Genomic DNA, 15,110 nt, shown 5'->3' with positions numbered 1-15,110 from the left:
GGTGTGTTCTGAGTTCAGTTCCAAGGCACCCAGGGCACTACAGCTGTGAATAGTGGTGCCAGACTGCACGGCAAACAGGAAACAAAATTAGCAGTAAGAAAACTAATACAAATTTGGATAGAAGACTAATTTATGACTCTTCTTTTACTCTTTGTGCCATATATTTCTTTCATAAATTCTCCGACTTACTCACCTGACCTCAATCCAACCTGCACTAGGGCTCTAGACTGGCATGGGTCATGCTAGGAAAAAAAGGTACAGAAGAGATTAAAGAATACTACCCTTCATCCCCACCCTGGCCCACCACAAGAGCAAGCAAGTCCTGAGTCTCACGAGCTGTATTCTGGTAAACTTTCTAAGGCTCGGTCACATGTGATGGAGAAGGAGCAAGCAAAAGTAATACAGAAGCTGCCGAAAACAGTCTTTTGTGGGACGCTCTGGGGCACTTGAGTGGCCAATGACAACTCATGAGCTGGCACAAGAACACCGTACATTTTAAAGTGCTTTCTTGTCCACCATACCATACGCTCTTCATAAGCATGTTGTAAGGGATACAGGTCAAGAGTATCTCAAGGAGGAATCTGAGCCGCAGGAAGTTAAATAATTTGTCCAAAATCAAGACTCAGAAAGCCGAGGTCTTGGGACATTTGTTCTACTGTATCACATTGCCACCTGGTGGGCATTTGCCAGCAATACATGGTTCTTCCATTTTCAGAGCAAAGCAGAACCAGAAAGCTGGTATTCCAAATGCTGGTTTCTTCCTTTAGTTTCCTCATGGTGAAGTGTTTTGTTGCAGAAATGAGCTCTAGCAATGAACATTCTCAAAGACTGTGGGCTATGAAAAGAGAGAATTTCGTTAACCCTTGAGAGCTCTGAGCAAATAGACCTTTAGTAATAAAAAGGACCAAGACCAAGATCACCAACAAGCCCCTCAGAGGGCAACATCTGGTATGTCTGCCATATGTGAACAGTTATGGATCCAGGAATTCCAAAAGCTTTTCAACACAACCAGAACAGATGGTTTCATTGACAGAGAAGATCCACACAATATTCTGCCCTCACCGGAGAAAAACTCAGCAGATAAATATCTGGATGTTGTGGTGAATGAATATAGCCCCACTGATTTCACCATTTTTCTCAGCATGTTTGTTGAAAAGCTAAATAGTACAAATCCTGGAAATGAAACCAGAAATGCTTTAGCTTGCTTTCATAAAGAAGTGACTGGTGAATCAGGCAATGCCTTTAATCACAGCACGTGGGAGGCAGAGGCAGGCAGATCTCCGTGAGTTTGAGGCCAGCCTGGTCTACAAAGTGAGTTCCAGAGCAGTCAGGGCTACACAGAGAAACCCTGTCTTGAAAATGAAAAGAAAAAGTGATTGGTGGGAGTTAGAGTGACGATTCCACAGCTAAGAGTAATGGCTGCTCTTCCAGAGGACCCAGGATCAACTCCCCACAACCATATCTCTAACTCCAGTTCCAGAGGATCCGACCCCCTTTCTGACCTCTTTGGATATCAGGAAGGCAGGTGATGCAAAAACATACATGCAGGTAAAACATCCATACACATAAAATAAAATGAAGAGGAATGTTGTGGAATAGTAATTTAACTAGGCAAAGATGTGTTACATTTGTTTATGCTGCAGAATATCACTTTAACTATATGAAGGTGTGTGACGTTTGTTTATGCTGCATTTGTTTAATGTTGTACAGATGTGTTGTATTTGTTTCACCTTGCCTGCCTAAGGCACCTGATTCATCTAAAAAAAAACGCTGAACGGTCAATCACTAGGCAGGAGAAAGACAGACAGGGCTGGCAGGCAGAGAGGATAAATAGGAGGGATCTAGGCTCAGGGGAAGAACAGGAGGAGAGAGGGGAGGGGGAGAGAGCAGTCAGACATGAGGAGCATTAAAAGTAAGATATACAGAAAGAAAGTAAAAAGTCCTGAGGCAAAAAGTAGCTGAAGAGAAACAGGTTAATTTAAGGTAAAAGATTAGCCAGGAAAGACTAAGGCTGAGCATTCAAAACTAATAGTAAGTCTCCACAACATGATTTGGGAGCTGGTTGGTGGCCCAAAAGAAAAAGCCTGGAACAGAGGAAGAGGAAGAAGAATTTGCACCATTCAGAAGGATTACCCGATCTGATGACAAACATATAATCAATTGCAGATGAGCAAATTGAATCAACAGTACATGGAAGCACAAATTGACAAAATGGGGATTCCAGCTACTACATTCATTCGCATTCTTACACATGGAGCAAAAGACAAAGGTGTCTAAAGGTCTTCCTATTCGAGCCAATCATGCCTTGTTGCCACTTTGGGCACTTCTGAGATTTATCTCCCCTTAGCACTCTTTGCATGCCCTTAGGTTTACAGCTTTGTTTTGCACTTACTGTCTGCCAGTTGAGGGCACATATATCTTTACAGACTGTAACAAGACTTTCTGTCATTTTCAGAATAGAAAGCAGGGTGACTTAACTTACCAGTGGTCTCACCACTCCCAAATTACCACAATTCACACAAAACCAACACAATTTTTCAGAGAAAATTGTCCATCATTTTTTTTACTGAACAGTAATTAAACTTTATGGTAAAAAGCAAAACAAAAAGAAATAAAAGAAGGGCTTGGCACCAATTGTCATTCTCTTTGATTTAGGTAAACTATAGACATTCACTATGTATGGATAATGTGGTTGCTAATTTAATTAATGATTTTGTGTGTTTTTTCCTAAAATTCAAATTTTGAAGATGTTGAACCTCTCTACACATTTACTCTTCAAGCCTATAGTCCCAGCTACTAAAGAGGCTGAGGAAGGAGGACTACTTCAGTTCAACAGTTTGAGCAAATCCACACGACGGTGAGACCATGTCTTTAAAACATATATGCAAACCTTTAACCCTAACCCTGAAAGGCAGAAGCAGGTCGATCTTTATGGGTTCTAGGTCAGTCTGGTTTATACAGCAAATTCTAGGCCAGCCAGGACTACATGGTAAGAGCCTATCTTGGAAAAAATGTAAAAAACAAAAACCCAGGAATGATGTTTCAGTCCTGTAATCCAAGTACTCAAGAGACTGAAGCAGGAGGATTGCCATGATTTGAGGCCAACCTGGGGTATACAATGAGTTCCAAAACAGCCACCACTACAAAGGGAGACCATGCCAATGTAAACTCAAGTGTGCAGTGGGAAAGAGTTGATGAATGGGAAAATCACAGAATTCTATGTCCCCACACTTACGTACTGTTGGTGAGAGTGTAAACTGGTGCCATAGAAATCACTGTGGGGGTTTCTCAAAACAACTAAAATTAAAAATAGAGCTATCATGGAGGCTGGAGAGATGGCTCAGCCATTAAGAGCACTGGCTGCTCATCCAGAGGTCCTGAGCGGCTCACATGGTGGCTCACAGCAGTACGTGGTGAGATCTGCTGCCCTCTTCTGGCCTGCAGCATACATGCAGGCAGAGCACTGTATACATAATAAATAAATATTTTTTAAAAAATAGAGCTATCAGCCGGGTGGTAGTGGCACACGCCTTTAATCCCAGCACTGGGGAGGCAGAGACAGGCGGATCTCTGTGAGTTCGAGGCCAGCCTGGTCTACAAGAGTTAGTTTCAGGACAGGAACCAAAAACTACGGAGAAACCCTGTTTCGAAAAATCCAAAAAAAAAAAGAAAAAAGAAATCAGGCTGAGCAAGTCATGAGGAACAAGCCAGTAAACAGTGCTCTTCCATGGCTTCTGCATCAGTTCCTGCCTCCAGGTTCTGCCTTGAGTTCCTTCTTGCCCTAACTTCCTCAGTGATGAACTACGATGCGGAAGTATAAGCTGAAATGAACCTTTTCCCCAAGTTGTTTGTTTTATTATGTTTTGCTTTTTGGTTTTTAGGTCTGGGGGTTTTATTTTGGGCAGGGGGGGAGTGATAGTATTTCATACCAGAAATAAAAATTGTAACTAAGGACAGGCATGGCCGCACACACCTTTCTTTAATCCCAGCACTCAGAAGGCTGAGGCAGGCAGATCTCTATGAGTTCAAGGCCAGACTGCAAAAAGGAAAGGGTTGGCAGAGAAACGACCAAAATTAGTATTATGAAAATGCCATAAGAAAACCAATTTGTGGGGGCTGGAGAGATGGCTCAGTGGTTAAGAGCATTGCCTGTTCTTCCAAAGGTCCTGACTTCAATTCCCAGCAACCACATGGTGGCTCACAACCATCTGTAATGAGATCTGGTGCCCTCTTCTGGCCTGTAGACATACACACAGACAGAATATTGTATACATAATAAATTAATTAATTAAAAAAAAGAAATGACACTTTGTTAAAAAAAAAAGAAAGAAAACCAATTTGTGCTAGGAATAAAATTTAAACACACAAAAGCAGTGGTTGCCCACACTTTTAATCCCAGCTCTTGGGAGGCAGAGGCAGGTAGACCTCTGTGAGTTCAAGGCCAGTCTGGTCTACAAAGTGAGTTCCAGGACAGTAAGAACTTTGAAGAGAGACCCTGTCTCAAAATAAAACAAAACAAAACAACAAATGAACAAAAACCCTGAGGTACTAAATTGTTAGACTGAGGTTTCACAGTAGAGTTTGGATGGCATAGTTCAATGTTAAAATGCATGTCCTAGAGCATGGACAGTTCTGATCCTGGCAATCAAGACAAGGGCAGCACTGAAATTTCACTCTCTGATAGAGGTAACATTTTGGCCCTAAGCTCCAGGACACGGCTCTGGGATCCATGTGGGGGTTGGGAATTCTGTGTTCTATGATGTAGTGATGACCTCAAGAAACTGCCACTAAGTTGAAGAAAATGGAATGGCTGCTAGAAGACCAGTTTCAGGCTAAGGGAGACATGGGGCTTCTCCAAGGCCAGCTGACCCAGGCTCTGGCCTGCAGACACTGCCACAGCAGCATCTGCCTTCAAAGCCCAGGGAGTCTGGTGATATTATTCTTGTTTACAGTTTGGCAGATCCAAAGATGGCGGCAGCTCAGGAAATGGCAACAGCTTCAGCCCTGGTACTCTGGAGACATGAGGCAAGGCAAGGTAGGTGCCCACTGATGTGGATATGTATGAATAACTATTGAAATGACATGTGAGATCAAAATGGAGGGTCAATGTCATGGATGTGGTCCCAGATATGTGATTATAAGCCACAGATTAGTGGCTGGGTGAGTGTTCATTGACACGATTTGAAAGACTAATCATAGACCCTGACATGGAGAAATGCTGACTCTAAATGTGAACTGGGTTCTGACATTACCAATGGATGAAGAGCAGGATAAGTGACCACTGACCAGAGCTGTGAGGCAGGTGAGCCTGCACATAGAGCTAGTGAATGTATGATACATCACATGTCTCTGAGATGTCACACCTAATAGTATGCTCTATTCCCTAGGGACTACAGCTTCTGCACCATTTAGCCTTCCTTGACTGCCTGTGGAAGCAAAAGTCAGAGGAGGAGGAGGAATATGGGGAAGAGAAGGCAGAAGAATCATTATCTCTGGATCCACTAAAATCATATTCTCCTTCCCAAAACACTCGCACTGGAAATGAACTCACTGCAGCTCCACCCCAGCCATCCTGTAGTTCTGAGGGACTCCCCGAGGCCACAGAGTTAAGAGAACAAGTACTCATGCAACCTTCAAGCCCTTCCAGATCCTTCCCTACCTTCCAGATCCTGACCACCCTACCTGTGAGGAACAAGATAGCTTCAGGAAATTCCCTACAGCAGAGAAAAGGCCAGCTCTTCTGGGGTCTTCCCTCGCTACACAGTGAGTCCTTGGAGACTATTTTCCTGAGCTCAGATGACCCTTCTCCACTAAAGCTGTCTATTTGTCCTTCTGTCTTCTTCAACAAGGTTGCCTTCCTGCCTGTGTACAACTTGTTGCTTCCCTATTATCACTCCCCAACTTACTATCCTACCCCTGAAGCCCACACTAAGAAAAATCTGGAAGGAACGGCAGCTGGTTCTCAACTAGTTCAATCTCCACCTTCCCCTCTTACCCCATCAGTATCCTCCACTATTAAGCCCTTGCCTATAGATTGCAAGGGAATCCTTTCTGACACTGAGGTAAACACACAGTGGTTTACACAGCAGAAAGAGGTTCCTTGTGTCTCTGAGAATCAAGTCCTACACTCACAGCCTGAACACCAAAAAATCAGATCTTCCACATTCTTATATTCATCTGAGGCCTGGAGGGAAACGCCAGGGGACCCCAGCCTCCTTCAACACAATCCAGAATCACCTTCTGCCTTTCTGTTGTATCCTTCTAATCCTCAGGAAGTCCATGGATAACCATGAAACAACATGAGCACCCCAAAACCTCTGAATCTGCAATGCCAACTGCAAGCCCACACCCAACTTCCCTGACAGAATACCAGAGAACCAACCCTATAGACCTGTCTGGATTGAAAGCTCTCTGGGAAACTACAGGGCAAAACAAGAACCCTCAGATCTGTAAGCTTCCAATCTCCGCCCCCTGCCAATTCACAGTACCCATGACAGAACCTCAAGGAACTGGCCCTCCAGGAACTCCCCCTGGACATGAAGCTCAGTGGGGAATTATACAACATAAAGACAATCCCCAAACTTCTGATCCCCTAATGCCAGTCTCCTGTCAACCACCAGATTTTCTGTCAGAAGTAGAAAATGTTAACCCCAAAGGAAGACGTCCTGCACCAAAGGACTTCTGGGGAAGCATGGGATATAGAGAGAGCCCACCTGTTTCCAGGTCTCCAGTGTCAGTCCCCTGCCCTCCTCTAAACACCCTGTCAGAACACCACAGACCCCTAGAGCATCTGTCCACATACAAGCCTCAATGGCAACACAGAGACAACTTGGGCAATCTCTGGGCCTTTGAAACCCCAACTTTGAACTTCAACATGGGGTTCTATGAAGCCAACCCTGCATGTCTCCCCCTGGGATCTGAAGCTCCACTGAAGGGTAGACCCGGTACAGAAAATCTCTGTGTCTATGCAGACCTAGTTTCATCTCCAAGCCTTCCTTCTGCCTCTCTGCCAGACTTTGCAATAATGGGTCAAAGAGTCTTTTCAGAGTCTAAAGTTTTATGGGAGACAAAGGGGCAGAGAAAGAATCTCTGGGTGTCTGACTCCCCAAGTCCTGCCCACATACCTCTAGCCCCCTTTATAGAACCACAAAGAATCAATACTGTGCATGGCTTCTCTAGATCAGAAGCTACATGGAAAGATCCTGAGCATACAAGAAAATGTTTGTCTTCTGGGCCTTCATATCTGAACCTCAACCCAACCCCAGTTCTTGTACAGTCACCCCTCAGAGTTAGCCCCATAGAGAACCTGTTTAAATCTAAAGTGTGTTGTGGGGACACTCAAAGAAAAAATAACTTCTTGGCCTCTGAGCATCTAGCTCAAAGCTTATCCCAACACCTGCTTGGAGTCAGCTCCTCAGGAGTCCTATCTGAGCCTGCTGGAGGGTACATGAAGCAGAACGAAAACTGTTATGTTTCTGCATTCTCGGTTTGGGAATCCAGTCCATCTCCACAGTCTGTTTTGAAGTCTCACATAAGTGAGCTTTCTGGAGATCCGTGCAACTATAAGCCTATGGAGTCAGCAGGAGAGCAGAGAAAGGACTCCTGGGCCACTGAGCTACCAGACCCCAGTTTTCTTTCTGTTCACCCCAACACTGAGTTTATATGTAAAAATGTACAAGAAAGACAGGCCTCCCAGCCCCCCAGTCCTCCAGTAGTAAATCCTCTGCAACCAACATCGTGGACTCCCATTCAAGCTAAAGCCCTAAAGTTTGAATCTATCCAGCCTGGCCTACAGAAGGAAAAGATGTCCCCAGAAGCCAAGGCAAAGGCCCCATCTTCCCAGAGTGGGGCTGTCTCAGAGGTGTGTGACCACCCTGTGAGCCATGCCTGGCAATGGAGTAGAGAATTAAAGCTCAGACTAAAGAAACTACAGCAGAGCCCCACTTTCAAACCCCCAGGCCCACATCGCCCACTTTGCAGCTCCCCAGCTCTTAACTCAACTCCAGAATCTTAGGGGCTCTCCTCTTGTCCTCAACATCAGACTCATCCTCTCAGTCTGCACCCCTGCTCTTCAAGTAGTGGTCCCCCAAAAGTTCAAAGGACAGAACCTCAGCCTGTCCAGGCCCCTCACTGCCCTCACTCCTCTTCTAGCAGAGCAGAACAAGAGTCTCAAAAAATAAGAGGATAAAATGGAAGGTAAGGGGCCAGACCCCATCCCCAGGGGATGTTCACATGAAGGTTAATGAAAACTGCTCAGGAATAGGGGAGCCCTCAAATATAGCTGTTCTGGTCTCTAGCAAGAGACAGGACAAGATTTCAGTTCTACTTTCAGCCCAAAAGAAAGGGAGTCCCAGAAAATTCAAAGCAGAGAAACATGGAGGGACTGTAAGATTGGGATCCTCCCCTGTCCCAAGGAAAAACCCTGCCCGGGCCTGCAAGCCAACGGAGGCCCCTAGACACAGATTTCCTATAAAGTCTCAGTATAGAGCTCAGTGTTCTCCACACACTGTTCTTGCTCAGCAGCTTCTCCCAAATGCGGCTGGTCCCCAGGATCAACAAAGGGCAGGCCTGGTAACTGGTGATACCCAGAATCCTCCCCATCATAACCACTACCCTTGGGCCCCCAAGGGGAAGCAGCTCCCATCCTCCACACCCCATAGTCCCCCTACCAGAGGTTTTCAAAGGTTGTTAGCTAAATTTCTAGGTGTCCGTAGACCCTTGCCAACTAAATCGTCAGTAAAGTATGATAATACTGGCACCCAATATCCTACAGTGTGACCCAAACCAGGTGTGGGTATGAAAATAGACACAGAGAAAATCCTAATAAAGTAGTTCAACTAGACAAATCCCATTTATGTCTTCTTTAAAGTCTGGGTTACTAAAGATGTCAGGTCCCTATTCTTTTGGAGCTGATATAGCCCCTATTGATTAGGTTCTAGAACAGTGGTTTTCAACCTGAGGAGTTAAACAGTCTTTTCACGGGGTCACCTAAGACTATTAAAAAACAGATATTTACATTATGATTCCTAACAATAGCAATTTTGGTTGGGGGTACCAGAAAACACGAGGAACTGTACTAAAGGGTCACAGCATTGGGAAGGTTAAGAACCATTGCTCTAGAGAAAAGATAAGAGTTCTACAGCTTTAACTTTCTCTTCCAGGCTTTAGGAGTCCACAGTCTCTATTCTCTAGGGTAAAGCGGCAAGGCCAGAGGAACACAGTCTGGTGCTGTTCTTGAGAGAAAAACACTTCATACCAAATGAAAGAAAAATGCATCCATTCACATAAGAACCAATGATATAAACAACTGTTGTTCATATTACAGTCCTTCTCTTCATCTACTTGACCTATAAATTCTGTTGTTTTGAGACAGGGTCTTACTATAGCCCAGATTAGTCTGAACTTAATATCCTCTTCCCTCAACTTCCCAAGTTCAGGGACTCCAGATGTGTGCCACCATGTTTATTTAGCTTCTATATCTTTGTAACCACTCCTCCTCATCTTTACATCTCAAGCCCACCTTTCTCTATCCTTGAATCAGCTAATTTGACCCCAAGGCCATATAAAACAAGTGTCTTCACATTTTGGACCTGATTTGAGACTTGTAATTTGTCTTTTTGTTTGCTGTCTGTTTCCTAGAGATTCAATTTAGGGTCTTGCAGGGTTCAGCAAGTGCCCTACCACTTGCTAAATCCCCAACCCATTCTCACATCTTTAGTAATTGCCAATTTACAGCTTTTATCCATTTTCTTGGTGCACTGCTGGTTGGTAGGGTACTAGCTTACTCTTGTTGATGTAACAATTCAGACAAAACACGTGTTAGAAAAGTCTCACACATCTCACACTGTAATATCAAGGGATTGGCAGAGAAGCAACTCCTTTCTGCCTCGCCTTTTCCCAGCTTCTGGGAGATGCTCATGAACCTTGGCTATTAACTCCTTTTCTTCATTTCCAAAGTTATCAAACGCAAATGAAGGAGTCCAAAAAAAAGGAGTATCTCAAAAAGAATTTTTTTTTTAATGCCACGTGTGGGCTAGAAGAGTACCACATACCTATAATCCCCCAAAAGTATAGAGGAAGAGTCAAGGAAAACAAGTTCAAAGTCAGCCTGGGTTATGAAATGGGATACTACGTCAATAAACTAATTATTAAAAGGAAATTAATCAAAATAAATACATGTGGGGCTATGGTACAGCTTAGTTATAGAACATTCATTTAGCATAAATAATTCTCAGCATGGTCAAGAAAAACAAATACTACATGAAGAGACACATTTACACACCTACCTAGAAGACCAGAAAGCTGATTTCTGGCCACTGGAGATACTGTTTTTGCTAGGCATGATAGTATATACCTATAATCCTAGCACTTGTACAGCTGAAGTAAGAGGATCACCCCAAATTGGAAGTCAGCCTGAGGTAGAGTGAGAACTTGCCTCAAAAATAACTTTTTGCTTTTATTTTTCTAAATTTCTATAATGCACATCACCACTTCTTTTGGGGCAGGGTTGATTGGAGACAGGGTTTTTCTGTGAAACAGCCATCGAACTTGCTCTGCCGACCAGGTTAACCTCAAACTCAAGAGCTCCACCTGCCTCTGCTGCTGGCAATAAAGATGCACCACCACACCTGCTCACATTACTTCTTTCTATGAAGGTTAGAGGAAATTATAAAACTATATATTGTAGTGCTTATCTCTAAGCTCAGCACTTGAAAGAATGACAAAAAGAAAACCAAAGTTGAGGCCACTTTGGCCTCAACAAACTGCCTCAAATTCAACCCCAAAGGGTAAATTTAAATTATATGTGCAGAACAATGAGTATATGAATGACAACACTGTGCTGTATAATAGAAGTTGGATTGGGTTTTTCTTAAAGGCAAAGGACTGGATATGATGGCACATACTTTTAATCCTAGCACCAAAGAGATAGAGACAAGCAGATCTCTTAGAGTTCAAGACTAACATGATCCACAGAGTTCCAGGCCAGACGGCCCACATAATGAGACCCTGTCTCAAAAAAAGATGGGAGAGCAGAGGGGACTGGTGAGATGGCTCAGTGGATCGTGTTCGCCACCAAGACTGACCACCAGTTTGATTTCTAGGATTCCATGGATGAGAAAATTTGACTCCTGAAATTTGTCTGACCTCCACCTGCACTTGTCACTTTGCATATCTGTCTCTCAGGGCCAGAGAGATGACTCAGTTGTGAGCAGTGGACCTGTTTCTCAGCACCGACCTGGCAGCTCACAATCATCTGTGGCTCCAGTTCTAAGGGATGACACTCTCTTATGATCTCTGATGCTATTAGGCACACATGTGCAGATATAAACATTTGCCCACATAAATTTTTAAAAATAGATTTTAAATGCAAAAAAATAAGAAAAAAAGAGATAAAAAGTGAATTGCCTTTTTTTGTGATACTGAGTATCAAACTCATACATAGGCGAGGCAATCTATACCCCTAGCTCAAAAGTGAATTAATATTAAATCTTGCATTACTTACATATCACCTTAATTTCCCACATTTTTTAAGCACAAAATGCACACTGTGGGGATCAAGTGTTTTAGGTGATTGCTGACCTCTTCAAACTCAGGTTCCTTTCTTTGCATGCCTAAGCTCACACTGCTCAACAAGCACACCCTGTGACTTCACTCAAATGTTACCCTGCATTTCACCAGTCTCTGAGATTCTTATTTTAGCATGGTTTCCCTCCTTGCTTTCAGTCCTTGTGCCTTTGTTGATGCCCCATTTCTCCAAACTCCAAATTTTAGGGCTTGGAAGTTAAGAGCTTCCTGCTCTTCCAGAGGACCCAATTCAGTTCCAGAGCTTCGATAGACAGTTCGTTCGCAAACCACCTGTAACTCCAGCTCCAGGAAACCCAACATTCTTCTGGTCTGAGGTAGCACACAACGCATAAACCCGGACTCATATAACTGAGAAACAGGCTGTAGGTAACAGTAGAGTACTTACTTACCTAGGATGCACAAGGCTCTAGGTTCAATCCCTGACCACCACTACAACAAAATTAGTCATTAGCTAGGAGAGGTGGTTCAGGCCTTTGATGCAAACAACAGCCTGGTCTACCTAGTGAGTTCCAAGACACTCAGGGCTACAGTGATACCCTGTCTCAAAAACGTTCATTTGACATTAAGTTTGTGGCACTGTATATCCGTTAGACTTTTTTTTTTCTTTTTCTTTTTTATTAAACAATAGTGCCTTATTGAAAAAGGGTTAGTTTGGGGGCTGGAGAGATGGCTCAGAGGTTAAGAGCATTGCCTGTTCTTCCAAAGGTCCTGAGTTCAATTCCCAGCAACCACATGGTGGCTCACAACCATCTGTAATGAAGTCTGGTGCCCTCTTCTGGCCTGCAGGAATACATACAGACAGAATATCGTATACATAATAAGTAAATAAATAAATATTAAAAAAGAAAAAAAGAAAAAGGGTTAGTTTAAATGGCTACAAAGTTAAAGTGTAAAATGTGTACATTTCTACAAGTTAACTTCTTAGTGAGAAAGCAAATATTTATTAGCAAAAGTATGTTTAGATTTGGATGGAAAAACTGAAGGGGGATTTAGAATTGTGGCTGTAAGATCTTCCAGCACACACATTGTCATCCTTCGATTTCGGCTGGCTCTCAGTGGCACCCTTAACTCACAAACACAGGGCTCACATTGAATGCTTGAAAATGCTTTTGTTTAAAAACAAACAACAAAAAAAAAAACTTTCTCCAATCAAATTAATGTTAAAATAACCCAAAGTCCGTTAGACTTTCTTAAGGACAAATTCTGAGTTATCTTGGACCCCAATAGGTCTTTGGATGTTATTTATAATCTTGCCTTTGCTATGTTGGTTCCCTTTAATGTAGTTTATGCCATCCTTTTTAGATAATTACATCATTTCCTCCTTCCCTATCCTCCCTCCAAAACTTTCCACATGTCTTTCCATGCTTTCAAATTCATGGCCTTTTTCTGTTGTTACTTGTAATGTTATGCCACATTCCTGACCTGAATCTCGTCCTCTAATCATAGCACATCCTTCTTACACAAGTACCCTATAGTTCAGAGGGCATTTTCAAACATTTTAGCTAAGAAAGTGGAGGTCCAACTGTCAACCCTAGTATGACAAGTAATCATCCTAACGGACCTTCCAGTAACTTAACCTGTATTCCTATGTCCTGGGGGAAAAGATCCATGTCTTGCTATGATTATAACTTGATGAAAGAGTCCCCCAAAGTCAGACTGGAGAGATGGCTCAAAGGTTAAGAACACTGGCTGCTCTTCCAGAGGTCCTGAGTTCAATTTCCAGCAACCACATGGCCTGCAAGTATACATGCAAGCAGAACACTGTATATGTAATAAATAAATCTTTAAAAAAAGTCCCCAAAGTCTTTCTCCAAGAGGGCTCATCTCTGGCCCTTCATGGAAAATGGGTTTGCCAACATGCAAGGATGACGGTGACACAGTGCAAAGTGGGTAGAAAAACTGCAGACCACATAATTAGGAAAGCCCAAATGGCAAGGGGAAACAAAAGCTAAGTGGTGGGTGGAGACACTGATTCAAATCCTAACAGCAAAACCTATATACTGAACAAGTCTAGAGAAGATGTTCCAGTCTATAATCAGACAATCTAAGTTATCTTCTGTCCTCGTAGTTTGCCCATACAGACTAGAACTTTTTTTACTATAGATTTTATAATGACCAATTCTGCTTAGTGGATTAGTAACTATTTTCAGTTATTACGCTCTTGGGGCAAGGTTATCATGGCACTGGCTTCAGAAACAATAGTCATAACTATGGTACATTTTTTTTAAACAAAGCAGCTAAGCTTTTTTAATTAATTTGTTATGTATACAATATTCTGTCTGTATGTCTGCAGGCCAGAAGAGGGCACCAGACCTCATTACAGATGGTTGTGAGCCACCATGTGGGTGCCGGGAATTGAAGTCAGGACCTTTGGAAGAACAGGCAATGCTCTTAACCACTGAGCCATCTCTCCAGTCCTATGGTACATTCTTGAATGACCAAATTAGAGAGCTGGGGGGTATAGTTCAGTGGAACAATGCTTAGCTGGGATGCACAAACCTCCAATATTTTAAGAAATGTATGTCTATGTATGACATGTACAAGTACAAGGATCGGAGTCCTCTGCAGAGTATATGACCTCTTAATGGATGAGTATTCTCTTCTGCCCAAAACCTTTTATTATTATTTTTTGAGACAGAGCCTTGGCTGTCCTAGAACTTACTATGTAGACCAGGTTGACCTCAAACTCAGAGATCTGTCTGCCTCTACATACATTCTGAGTGAACCACCATGTCCAACCCTCCAAATTTTTTTTTTTTTGCAAATCTAGTAAGAGTACCCCAACCTAATCCTTCAGGATAAAAGGTTCTACAAACCTGGTTTTCACTATCAAATACAGGTACAAGGGGAACACATTCGCCACACATGCAGCCCCATCAGGCTGCTGCCCTTCACTACATGCCTATCCACTGATGCTGAATGTATAGTCCAAGAAAGTATAAAACAAATGCTATCCCCACCCACCCTGCTTAGTAAAGCTGCATTAAAGTGTTAAAGAAAAGGGGTGGGACTGCTTTTAGGAAATCCTGGATGCTCAGAGAAGAGAGAAAGGATTTTATTGGGTTCTTCAGGAGTGTAGGAGTCAATTTTTTTTTTTTAAAGAAATTTCTGATTTAAGTTCTTCCCATGTACAAGACACAGGTCAGTGACAAATTTCATCCCAAAGTATCCTGGCATTATCCTGTCCCTGGTGGGTTTTACCCTTGTGATAAAGAATAAGGAATAAACTCATTCCCATCCTTAGTTGTGGATCAAGAGTATGAAAGGCTAGGGAGATAGATGGATTAGTGAACAAACACTTGCCACGTTAAATGTGAGGACCTGAGTTTGAATTGCCAGGACCCACAAAGCCAGATGCCAACAGTATATAATTCTAGTGCTCCCAAGGGAGCATGATGGGAAGGAGAGAATAAAGAACCTATGCCAGTGGTGGCGCAAACCTCTAATCCCAGCACTTGGGATGCAGAGGCAGGCAGATCTCTGTGAGGCCAGACCAGTCTACAAAGTGAGTTCCAGGACAGCCA

At 43.0% G+C, this 15,110-nt stretch overlaps 1 protein-coding gene across 1 annotated transcript; it reads left to right on the top strand.

The window, feature by feature from the left end:
- Positions 1-4,801: 4,801 nt before the first annotated feature.
- Positions 4,802-8,778, top strand: CUNH9orf131 (chromosome unknown C9orf131 homolog). Its single transcript, XM_041667341.1, is given in 5 exon segments — positions 4,802-4,930; positions 5,388-6,062; positions 6,498-6,546; positions 6,621-8,174; positions 8,177-8,778. Coding segments are annotated over 5 exon segments (3,009 nt in total).
- The last annotated feature ends 6,332 nt before the right edge of the window (positions 8,779-15,110 follow it).

The sequence above is a fragment of the Microtus oregoni genome, unplaced genomic scaffold, assembly GCF_018167655.1.
Source record: "Microtus oregoni isolate MIOR12 unplaced genomic scaffold, Mior012 000017F_ref0000208, whole genome shotgun sequence".
Lineage (NCBI taxonomy): Eukaryota > Metazoa > Chordata > Mammalia > Rodentia > Cricetidae > Microtus > Microtus oregoni.
This window is presented reverse-complemented; position numbering and strand designations above follow the sequence as displayed.